Genomic DNA, 12,167 nt, shown 5'->3' on the forward strand with positions numbered 1-12,167 from the left:
CTGGTTTAGAATATTGGATCCTCTCTACCTTGTCAATAGTACAATGAACAGTAAGCTTCCTCAGTAGAGGATTTTGGGTGACAATTAGAAGAGGAAAGGCTGTTATTGCTTATTCCTGGATGTGCTTTCTAGCCAGACTCTTCAGTCACAATAGCTAGCAGTCTTTGATACCTCCCTATGGGCTCAATCACAATGTTAGTTCAATTTATGGCCTTGCGGAGTTTTTCTTGTGAAAGTTAAGGCATCAGTTGGGAAAGAATAAAGAATACAATAAGGAATAAAACTTCCAAACTTGAAATTCTCTGCCCAGACAGATAATTGGCATTCTTGAATACCCAATTCACCCAGATCCTTTATTGGCAGTGGAAGTGGCTTATTGCTTCATGTCTGAGGAGACTTTAGTCATCTTTGCTAGAAAAAACTGAAAAATCATCATCTAGAGCTGACAGTTTAAAAAGGATCATTCTCCACCAGACCCACCACAACCAACCCATTGCTAGTCTGCACCACGCCATTAGATCCATAACTATGGTCCAATGTGAGTGCTTTTGCTGGGTAAATACACACTGACATAGGATAAAAGTTTGCATACCAAACAAATTACAAAAATTTTGCTAATGTGCACCAGTAGCAATCTAGGAAACAGCATGGAAATAGATCTGTGTTTTGATCTAGGAGGGCAGTAGGTGATACTGTATGGTAGATCCAGTCACAAGAACAGAGGAGCCAAATTTGGAGTCCTTATTGGAGCACTAGCCAGCAGCAGAGGGACTCCAATCACAAAACCCTACTGCTCTGAATACAACTAACACACCAGTTATATGGCCAAAAACCACAGAAGGTGCATGGAATTAATCTTAATGAAGTAGAAAGCAAATGAGATGTGAACACAAATAAAAGAGCAGTGAACACTCAAATCTAATGAAGATGTTAAATATAAGCCAAAACAAATTGTGTCCACATAATGTGGATACAAACAAGGGAAATCAAGAACACTTTTTGCTTAGACCCATTCTCCTCACTTCATCAATACTAGATCACACACTCCCAATCTTATTGTGTTGGTTCATGAAACTGAAGGTGCCCACCGAATTACTTGGTAAGTTTACTGAACTTTAACATTGAATGCAGATGGTGACACATGATGTAGAAGAGGAAGCTCAATTATGAGAGAAGGGAATAGAGATTTGCTCTGGATTTATCATATGTCACATTGACCCACATACAACACACAAACACAAGAGCTACAGGAAGGAAGACTTAGAAGTTCTTTCTCTGAGACAATGAAAATGCTTTAGAGAACGGGATACCTGCACCTTTGAAGAGTTCTGTGCTTGCTCCTCTTCGTAAGCCAGATATGGACATGCTACCTGGGGGAATCCCATCACCACAATGAGCTTCTTGGTTTTCATTGAGAGGGTGGACAGAAGTGGCAGCACTTCATTGGGGAAAGTGTGCACATCAGCTCCACAGAGCTGTAATCTAAGTGTTTTGTCCTGTCAGGATCCTAAGAAGCAGACATGGGGACTCCAGTAATGCAACATAGATGAGAATAAGGAAGAAAACCCAAGAGAGTTTTGTTCTGACCTGAGCTGTCACAGTTAATAGACTTAAGCCTATCGCCTATTTTCCAGACTAAAGTCATCTCTCAGACCCAAATCTCTTGATTAAAGAGACCAGATATTCTTGAGGAAGGACTTTGCACCTTGGCATAATACATACCATAAACTTTCCTGCAAGCCTTCATCGAGGTAAATGTAGCCACTTACAACAATGACTGCATACTGAGGAGCTGTAAATACCTAGACCTTATAGAGATTGCTAGATGCTGGCTCAGAACTGAAGCTAATTCCTGGGTGCCTAAAATACCAACTGTGGCCCATCAGCAAAAGACGGATTATTATGTTCAGGTGAGAGATAAAAATCTTACTAAGCTTGACTCACAGTAGTCTTCCAGTTCATCTGTAGAGCTACTTTATGATTTCCTCCCCAGTTCCAGAATGTATACTTGGTAGACATCTTTAAGTAAGTTAAAGAATCCCCACATTGACTATCTGACCCATATAATCTGATGTGCTAATCTTCATCGAACCAGTCTGATATGCAGCCGTGGCCTGTCTAATCCCCTTTTCTCCTTATCATCTTACAAGAAGCATTCTTCCTTTACTTGGCTAAACAACAGTATACTCTCAGAGTCTTGCCATTGAAAAGCATCAGTTCTTTTGCTATCTGCCATACCATTAGTCCACAAATCATCCTGCAACTCTAATGATGGTGTTATACTGATTAGATACAATGAGAAGATAGAACAAGAAGTACTTTTCAAAGACTTGTGTAAACCAGAGAGTGGACTGAAACCCCATAAAGTTCAGTGGCTAAAAACTCAATGAGGTTTGCATGAAGCATGCTGAAATATTCCCTTCAAGGCACAAAACAATTCTGCACTTCACACCACTACCACAAAAACTGCTTGGTGGATTTGGGGGTTGAGGATAAGGGAGGGACAACAGAATGAACAACTCCAAAAGGTGATCACCTTGAAGGTTGCCAGTAGGAGCATGGAGTAGACCAAAAGATGGCTTTGCATTGAGTTTAGATTGCAGTAGAAGTTGTTCTACCATTTAGCTTTTGTGATCCAGCCTGGCTCAGGCTGAATCACTGAATGCCTAACCATGGGACATTAAGGGACCATGTATCCTGGACTTCTCATTATGAACTTGGTGTTGCTTCATCCACTCCGCTTTAAAGTTATCTATAAGCAGCAGCAAGCTCTGATCAGATGGAAATGGTATGGAAGACTGGGCTCAGGCAGGTCTGGAAAGTGTGAGCAAATCACATGAGCAGTGCTTTAATCTTTTTCAACTTCTTCTACTGCCTTGTTTCCCCAGCTTCAATCCATGCCTCCAGTCTCCAGTGTTCCTTACAACCTGTGGATTGAACAATGCCTTCTGATGGCCTGTTTTTCAGATGGGTTGGTTTGATATGCTGGTACCACCCCAAAAGGTATGACTTCAGCTCAATATCACCACTCAGCTGTGACCTTATAGGCAGATCTTCTCAGTGAGTTAAAAAACCTCAAGCAGCACATTGGGCTCCCTACTTTGTATGGAGAAATAGCCAACAATGATTCATATAGCGCGGGTACTGAGCTGGCTGGATCTTCATATACTTGAAAGGAAAGGTATTAGAAGACCTGTGAAAAGGAAGTCTGGGATGATTAAAGTAGGTGGACACAGGCTTGTGAAGATATTTCTGTTCTTAAAAAATGTTCACCCGAGGTAGTGCCCTGGCAAGAACGGTTTAAATCATCAGTTAGACAAAACTATACATTCTATTAATGTCAGCCTCTTCTCAGGGCCCACTCAGTAAGTCCATGAAAAAGTAGATCTGGTGGAGGGATAGAGGATATACATGAGCTCGACAACATGGACTTCCCCTTATTGATGCTGAGTTGGCTAGACTTGATTCTAAACCTAATCTGAAAGGCCATGGAAAACATAAACCAAACCCTCCACATGGTACCATTTTTCAAGAACCCAGTGACTGATGGCAGACTGCTCACACTGAACCTGTTTAATCATGGAGCGAACATAGATGCATTCTCATGGGCATATATATATATATATATATATATATATGTATATATATATATATATATATATATATTCTGGATATAGAATTATCCCAGTCTATGTTTATTTGGTCAGCCCCAATATCTATGGACTTCCCAATGGTCTTACCATCATGGCATTCCACAGAGCATAGCCCTCTATTATAATCAGTGAGCACATCAGTGAAGTTTATCAGTGAACTCATGACTATGGAATTAACTTCCCATATATTGGAAACAGTTGGGCTACTTGATGAATGGCCAGCTGAGGAGTCAAATATAGCTCCAGTTGAAAGAAAACACTCTGAAAAGGGTGGAGTCTGTATTACTGGACTCAGGATAAAATAGTGTGTGTGGGGGGGGGAGGTCTTACTATGTGGCTCAAGCTGGCCTCAAACTCATGATCCTTTTGCCTTAACACCTAGAATACTGAGATTACAAGCATGTACCACCATATGCAACTCACAGTATATGCTTCAAATCAGTCCATGATATGGCCATCTCTGCTCCTTAGCCAGAATACATGACTAGAAGAAGAAAGGAGCACAAAAGATAGTGATTCCTCCTACTAAGATATTTAGTAAGCCACTTGCTTTCTGTTCTAGCACCTTTGAGCACTGCTGTTTTGGGTTTGAGTCCTCAGGAGTAGATTTGATCCTAGTATATCTCCAGTTGTCCTACTGAATTGGGGCATGAGACTGCCATGCAGGCACTCGGGGCTTCTTATGCCACTGAACCAAGGGAAAAAAGGATCACTCCACTGACTGACGTGACTGGTCCTAATTACGAAGGGGATTTTGTATTGCTGCTGCATCATGGGGACAAGGATTAAATGTAGAACCAAAAGGGATTCCCCCCACCCCACAATGCCTCCTAGTACTTTATGTCCACAGTAAGTGTTCTTAGGAAATAACAGTCAAAACAACAACAAATATGACAATGCAGAATGACTAATAACTGAAACCTTCAGGATTGAGGATTTGGGTGACGCTGCTAAAGAACCAGTCAGCTGACATTCTGACTAAAGGCAAGGGAAATATAGAAGTCAACCATAGATGCTACTCTGGTATCAATCAATGGCAGAAAAGACTGTTCAAGCTTCAGATTTGTTCTCCTTATTTGTTATATGTATGTGAATATTTACACATGATAGCCTCTATCTATCTATCTATCTATCTATCTATCTATCTATCTATCTATCTATCTATCTATCTACCTACCTATCTATCTACCTACCTACCTACCTACCTATCTATCACCAGTACTGGGGACTGAACTCCCCCTTAGCTTTTTACTCAAAGCTGGTGCTCTATCACTTGAGTCACAGCTCCACTTTCAGTATTTTGCTGGCTACTTGGGAGACAAGCGCCTCCCCAACATTTCTGCCAGGGCTGTTATTGAACCATGATCCTCAGATCTCAGCCTCTCGAGTAGCAAGGATTACAGGCAAGAGCCACCACTACCCAGCTGCAAAGTGCATTTTTAAAAATGCCATTTTATGCTGCAAGTTCCTACAGAGTGCCGGATACCTTTCCCAGCTGCTTGCTTCCCACAGAATCCACTCTCCACTCAACAGTCATCTCATCCCCTGGCTGGAGAAACTGACAAATGCTTTATAAGCTGCTGGCTCTTGGACCTGATTCTGAGTAAGCTGCATTCTGTGGCCTATTTTCAGTTGCTAATTTTCACACTAGAGTCTTGCCAAACTTCCTTGTTTTGATCATATGTAGCATGTGGAGTGCCTGCTGTCGTATTCCTGAGAAAATCCAATCCAAGGAAAATAATGGCACATCATGTTAATAGCTCTCAGTGAAGATGTTGCAGAGATCCCCAGCCCATTTCTCACCACCAAAGATGTGGTTCCCAGCTTGAGGGAAGAGAGTGAGGAGGGAATCTGCCAACTCTTTCACCCTTCCCTGTGAGGATGTTGGGTCCCTACCAACTTAAACAACCTGAAGGGGAGAGGGTACTTCCCAGACTCCAAGCAGGAACTGAACTGGCAATGCTCAGCATGATGGCAGAGAGGCAGCAAGAGTAAAATCTCCAAGCCAGGCATGGATGGCTCACACCTGTAATTATGTGTAATCTCAGGAGGCTGAGATGTGAGGATCCTGACTTGAAGCTAGCTTGGGTAGAAAACTTTGTGAGACTCATATCCAATTAATCAGCATTAAGCCAGAAGTGGTATGACTCAAATGGTAAGAGCCCCAGTCTTGAGTGAGCCAAGTGAGAGTGCTAAGGGACAAAGCTAAGGGACAGCACCCAGTCCCTGAGTTCAAACCCAGGGGCCATCTCTCACACACACACTCTCTCCTGTTCTCTGCTAGACATTGAAACGTGCTTATTTTATCTACTTGCATCGCACCACTCTCTATCTAGTAAAATGCAAAACAAATAAATTAGTCCAGAACCCAAACTCCTAGATAAAGAATTTGAGCACTATCCAAAGCGTTTCAATGCAAGGCTGGATTCTCAAAAAAAAAAAAAAAAAAGCTAAACAAAAACAAAACAAAAAACTCTAAGGGCACGATAATAACTGAAGGAAAATATTTTTTTAAAAACTGCAATCAAGCCAGGTGCTGGTGGCTCATGTCTGTAGTTCTAGCTACTCAGGAGGCTAGGATCTGAGCATTGTGGTTCAAAGCCAGCCTGGGGCAGGAAAGACCACTAGAAAACCAGAAGTGGTTCTGTGGATCAGGTGGTAGAGTGTTAGCCTTGAGCTGAAGAGCTGAGGGACAGTGCCCAGGCCCAGAGTTCAAGCCCCACGACTGAAAAAAAAAAAAAATTGCAATCAGAGCTTGAGGCAATGAAGAGTAAGAGAATACGTCAGCAACGATTGCCCCTTGAGAATACTAGAACCCAGCACTAGGAGTGGGAGACTAATTATGAAATCACTGGGAAGAATGAGAAGTGGACCAGAGACTCCTGCTTTGTCAGATGCTTCAAACGTAGGCAGACCGGGGCAGGCTGTTAGAAGCCCCAGGCTCAGGAAAGCAGCAAAAGAAAGTTTGTATCTGAAAAAAGAATATCCATACATCATTCAGAGTGCTCCCCAGATTAAATAATGACAAAAATGAGCTGCCAAATAAGCAATAGCTTTAGGCTATGAAGAATCAATGATATTGTAATAACCAGATAGGTATTACAATATAGGCATTAGTTACATTAGAAGGTGGGATTACAGTCAGGCTCTACCCTTTATTCTGGAGTTTTACAAACATGTTATAATATTGGTACACAATAACATGTAAGAAAGGACGTAGAGCTGTGGCTCAACTGGTAGAACACCAGACCTGGATGAAATAAAGCAAAGGGAGACTGTGAGGCCATGAGTTCAAATCCAACACACACACACACAAAGCAGAAGGTACAGCCTTGTTGGAGAAAGTGGGTCATGGGGAAGGTGATCTTGGAAGATATTCCTTGCCCTGTTCCCTTCCTCTATCTCCCCTTCTTTTTGCTTTCTCTTGCTCTATCACACAATCCTGTTCACGGGGCTAAGCGACCATGAACTGAATCTTATGAGCCATGAACCCAAAGAAATCCTTGCTCCCTTAGCTTGCATCTGTTATGTTCATTGGTTACAGTGATGATTAAAAACTAACATAGGAACCCATCAAGAAGTGAGGGGGAGGGGAGCATAAGAGAGACGATGAAATAGCAATAGGAAGAAATTTTTTTAACAAGGATAATAAATGGTCAATGAAATGAACTTGCCTATGAAAGATAGATCTTGCCAAATAAGATTGATGAAGTTTTATTAGGCAGTTTGGAAGTTTTATTTGGTTATTAAAACATAAACACATAATAAGACAGGAGTTAAAGGGTTTGAAAAATATAATGCTACTAAATATTAGCCCAGGCCAAGTAAGGGGAATGGTTGGTGTCCCAGAAAACAGGTATTATGATAAAAAGCATCAGCAATAAGGAAATCACTGAGGGGGAAAAGAGTTTGACTCAGAAGGATGACATGAGAATTCTAAACTATTTACTTGACTTGGAAAAAAATGTGTCCCCATTTGACTGGTTTTATCTTTTCTCTTTCAGTAAAATTTCCTTTTCAAGTGCCTTGAAAACCATATTTTCATGTCATCATCTTTATCCTTGGGTGTCAAACAAGGAAATACATGTTAAGTAGAAGCTAAGACCTAACCCACATTATGAAGCTGCAAGGGATTGCCTAACTAGAATTAACTACTACTTGCTAATTGGGATAGCAGAAAAAGTATTGTGTCTTGCAGTGTGTTCTCTGATCTACTAATGAGTACTTATATTTTAGATGAGTATTTATATTCTCTAGAAGAACAACCTACTAACCAATCAACTATACACCAGAAAGGACAAACAATGTTTCTCCCAAATCTAAATTTATTCAGTTTAAATGAGATTGAGATTGTGTTCTTTCTACTTTTTTGGTACTAAAATAATTTTTTCTTTGACATGATTCTGATAGGAGATGGCCATGCTTTGTTGTTGTCAAAATGAACAGCTAGAATCACAAACTCCCAAAATGTAAGCATCATTTTATAAATTTACATGGACTGCAAAGTAGGAATCAGTCTAGGTAAAGGCTTACTTTATAAAGGTATGTATTAATTGTACAAAAGGGTTTCATTGTGATATATATACATACAATTTACCTTGATCATATTCATACTATTGTTCTTTTGTGTGTGTGTCAGTGCACGCACATGCATGCACACCCATGAACTGGTTCTAGCACTTCTACACAATGTCTAGGTGCTATCTCCGAGCTTTTGTGCTTAAGCTTAGTGCTCTAGCACTTGAGCCACAGCATTTAGTTTTTGGTGTTTAACTGGAGATTAAGTCTCATGGCCTTTCCTGCCTGGGCTGGCTTTGAACCACAGTCCTCTGATCTGGGCCTTCTGAGTAGCTAAGATTATAGACATAAGCCACTAGCACCTGGTCCATTATTCTTTCTTATCTTCTCCTTAAAAAGAGGCTTTCTTATCTTCTCCTTAAAAAGATAATTTTAATGTGTTCATTAGTCTATTTTCCTATATTCATATAATGTACTTCAATCATCCGCCACATCATCACCCTTTGCTTTTATATTTATGTCATGTTTCTTTGGTCTCAAGTCCACATAGGAAACAGTCCCAATATAAGCTGAAGGCTACCTTCTGTGCTGTGTATTTTAAGGTGGTAAATTCTTTCTTCTTGATATCCCCTATAAAGATTATGAAGCCAGACAAAAGTCAGTCTCAAATCACAATAAGCCAGTGTAAATGAGGCCCTAATTTTTTTTTCTTTCTTTTTTTTTTTTGTTGGTTGTGGGGCCTGAACTCTGGGCCTGGGCCCTGTCCCTCAGCTCTTCAGTTCAAGGATAGTGCTCTACCACTTGCACCACAACGCCACTTTTGTCATTTTCTGCTTATGTGGTGCTGAGGAATGGAACCCAGGGCCTCATGCATGCAAGGTAAGCCACTTTCCCAGCCCAGGGCCCTAATTTCAAACACTAACATAAGAGGCTTTCATTCAACACCATGGTTTTACCATCTTTTATTATATTGCCAACAATCCAGTACTACGGAGTACAATTCAAAGTAAAATGTCATTTTCCGTGGTAGTATTTACTATTACAGAAGAGTGTTGCCATAAGTAAGCAATACTGGCACTGTGCAGAAGGCCACTCTTCCGGGTGGGTCTCAGTGGCCTCACAGGAAGTTTTGGTTTCAATGTACGTTTTTGTCCATTTACCTTTATAATTACATCATCCCACAAAGCTCTCAGTATTACATACCTTCCAACTGAGAGGAAGTAACATAAGGAATTATATTTTACCTTCACGTGCCACTTATTTCATAATCACTTCTATGTCATTAGTTTTCAGAAAAAAGTACTACCATATAAACGTATAGACTGGAACATACATTTAGAAAACATCCCCAAAATGTGGAAATTGCAATATGTCTACCCTGTATGAGAACAGTTAACCCCCATCCCCCAAAAGTATTAAAAACAAAAAAGAATAGCTAGCCGTTACATTTTTTTATAGCGTTTCACAGAAAATGCTAGAATAATAATCACTGGCATTGAGTAGGTGAAACTGTTGAGTTTCACTTTTGACTCTATCATCCCTTCTTATTACGTTCTTGGTAATATTAGTTTTATATCCATTTGGCATAAGCATTTATATTAAACATTGAAATTACAAGCCAGAGTATGTATCAGGAACTCTAAAAGCATCTTTTTTTTTTCCCCAAAAGTGAGCCATGTTAGTAATTACTGAGACAAATGCAGATTCTGGGGACCGGCAGGTACCTTGCAGTGAATATATAAAGGCCAAAACATCTGGCCAGGTGACTCAAGAGTAAACCACTCTCAATTTTTCTTTGTTTTCTTCAGATAGCGTGCTCGTATGGCCTTGTTGAAACCCATCGTTATTTTAAAATACATCCAACGAGGCAGGATTGAGTTTACTGAGCCCTAGGGGAAACAAACGGGAGATATGTAGCTTGTAACTTGTACTGAAATAAAGTCTAGACACCTATGTTTTCCTCTACTGTTATTTGTAGGTAGAGTTTAAAGTTTAGGGTGTGCAGTTTTGTTTTTGTTTGTTTTTTCCTGAACAGGGGTCTGAACTCAGGGTCTTGGATTGCAAAGCAGGTGTCCTACCAGTTAAGCCATGCCTCCAGCCTGTGGTTTTTTTTTTCCAATTCTTTTCAGATAAAGTCTTGTACTTTTGCTAGGGGGTTGGCTACCTGTGCTTCTGATATAACTGGGATTACAGGCATGCATCTCTGTGCCCAGGCTGTTTTCTAAGATAAAGTCTTACAAACTTTACTGCCCGGACTGGCCTTGAACCAACATTCTTCTATCTCCTCCTTCCATGTAACTGGGAATAAAGGCATGTGTCAACACTGACCAGTGAGTGTACCACTTAAAATAAAATATAGACATGTTGGTAGTTTGTCTACCCAACACGCGCGCGCGCGCGCGCGTGTGTGTGTGTGCTAATATAGTCTATCTTGTAACTCAGTAGGAGAAAAAAATTCCAAGTCTGGAAGCACTTTGGGACTTAAGATCTACTTACCATAAGAGTGTGGATCAGGTACCCAGTGGTTCTGGACTGCAAGCCTACTGTTTTAATTGCAGATTTCACAAATGTGTCTGGAGAAGGCTTATCAAAGGTTGGCTTTCGGATTTTAGCCAGTTTAGTAGCTATGAAGTATGGCAGGACACTCTAGAAAGACAACCCCCCAAAACAAAACAAAAACACGTATTATTGATTAGAAAGGCCACAAACAGCTGACAGTGATGTCTGAGTGAGTGTTGTTAGCGGTGAGCTATCTGTGTTAAATTGATGAGACATTTGATACCATAAAACAAAGTATAACAAGCCAGTCTACCAATAAAATACTAAAACAAAATTTGAGTCTAGGGAAAGCATTAGGTAGAAATATATCTTTTTGAATTTTTTAAAAGAAAGCACTGAGTGGAAATTCAGACAGTAGACTCAAGGTAAGATATGCTTTTTATCCTCAGTAAATGGGACAAGGTTAAGGAACCAAAAAAGTATGTATTTATTCTTTCAAAGAGGTCAAAGAGGTAATGTTAATTTTCTGTAATTCATAGTTAATTATGCTTTCATCAATCTGCTATAGTCCTTCTAAAATAAACATTTCCTTTTCTCAGTCTTAGGTTACATTTTCTTGTCATTCTGCTTCTGAAGGTTTTCTGAACTCGGAATGGTTTTCCCTTGTGTTGTGCGGGATCGTGCCAGACATACACTCAACCACTGAACTACATCCCCAGCTACACTTCTGCTACCCGTAGGATAGTACCACCTCCAATCTTATGCACCACGAACCATAATAAATAAGCTGAAACTTCACTCTAGTATTCAAACACTGTCTTTCTCTTTCTCATCCCTGAGGCCACAAACCCACACAAAGTAAACTAACTTCACTAAGGCATGTCAGTAACTGAGCCAACTTCAATTTCTGAAAAGCTTATGTATTGGAACCATCATCACACATTTATGCCTGTCTTAATGAGCATTAATGTTTGTCAAAAGTCATCAGGCTTGACTGGAGCTGTGGTTCAAGTGATAGAACACTGCCTTGAGTTCAAACCCCAGTGCCACCAAAAGTAGTTTTAAAACCATTTTCCTACATGGATATGAGAACACAGACCAGAGGTGTTATCAGTCTGACTGATTGAGAGCATGAAATGTAGAGTTAAGTGGCTAAGTCACATCTGTTCACCAAGCAAAGTGGAGTAACGAAGCAAAGCAGAATATATGCATGTACTAATATTTCAAATAATGAAGGAGCACAAGCAAAATTTTAATCACGTGAAGATTTTAAAAAAGCCTTCCTTTATATGGAAATGATAAGTCCACTAAAGAATCAAGTCTCATGATAAATACAGTGTGACAATACACCTTTCAAATGCATTATAAATCCTGTTCCTTTCTTTCACCCATCTTTCTTTTCTCCCTTAATCCACATGTGACACCCACTGGACCACTCACACTTTTAGAATCGAGTTGCACTACCTAACTGAACCACTTGATGGTGCCACAAGCCAA

At 40.2% G+C, this 12,167-nt stretch overlaps 1 protein-coding gene across 1 annotated transcript in view; it reads right to left on the reverse strand.

The window, feature by feature from the left end:
* Nucleotides 1–9,607: 9,607 nt before the first annotated feature.
* Nucleotides 9,608–12,167, reverse strand: part of Hsd17b12 (hydroxysteroid (17-beta) dehydrogenase 12) — a 121,373-nt gene continuing 118,813 nt past the window's right edge. The window contains exons 10-11 of the mRNA XM_013030033.1: nucleotides 10,668–10,817; nucleotides 9,608–10,060 (exon numbers count right to left, since the gene is read on the reverse strand). Of these exons, the coding sequence (XP_012885487.1) occupies nucleotides 9,956–10,060; nucleotides 10,668–10,817 (255 nt within the window). The 3' untranslated portion in view covers nucleotides 9,608–9,955. The remainder of the gene's footprint in view (nucleotides 10,061–10,667; nucleotides 10,818–12,167) is intronic.

Source organism: Dipodomys ordii, unplaced genomic scaffold, assembly GCF_000151885.1.
Source record: "Dipodomys ordii isolate 6190 unplaced genomic scaffold, Dord_2.0 Scaffold125, whole genome shotgun sequence".
In the NCBI taxonomy this organism is placed as follows: Eukaryota; Metazoa; Chordata; class Mammalia; order Rodentia; family Heteromyidae; genus Dipodomys; species Dipodomys ordii.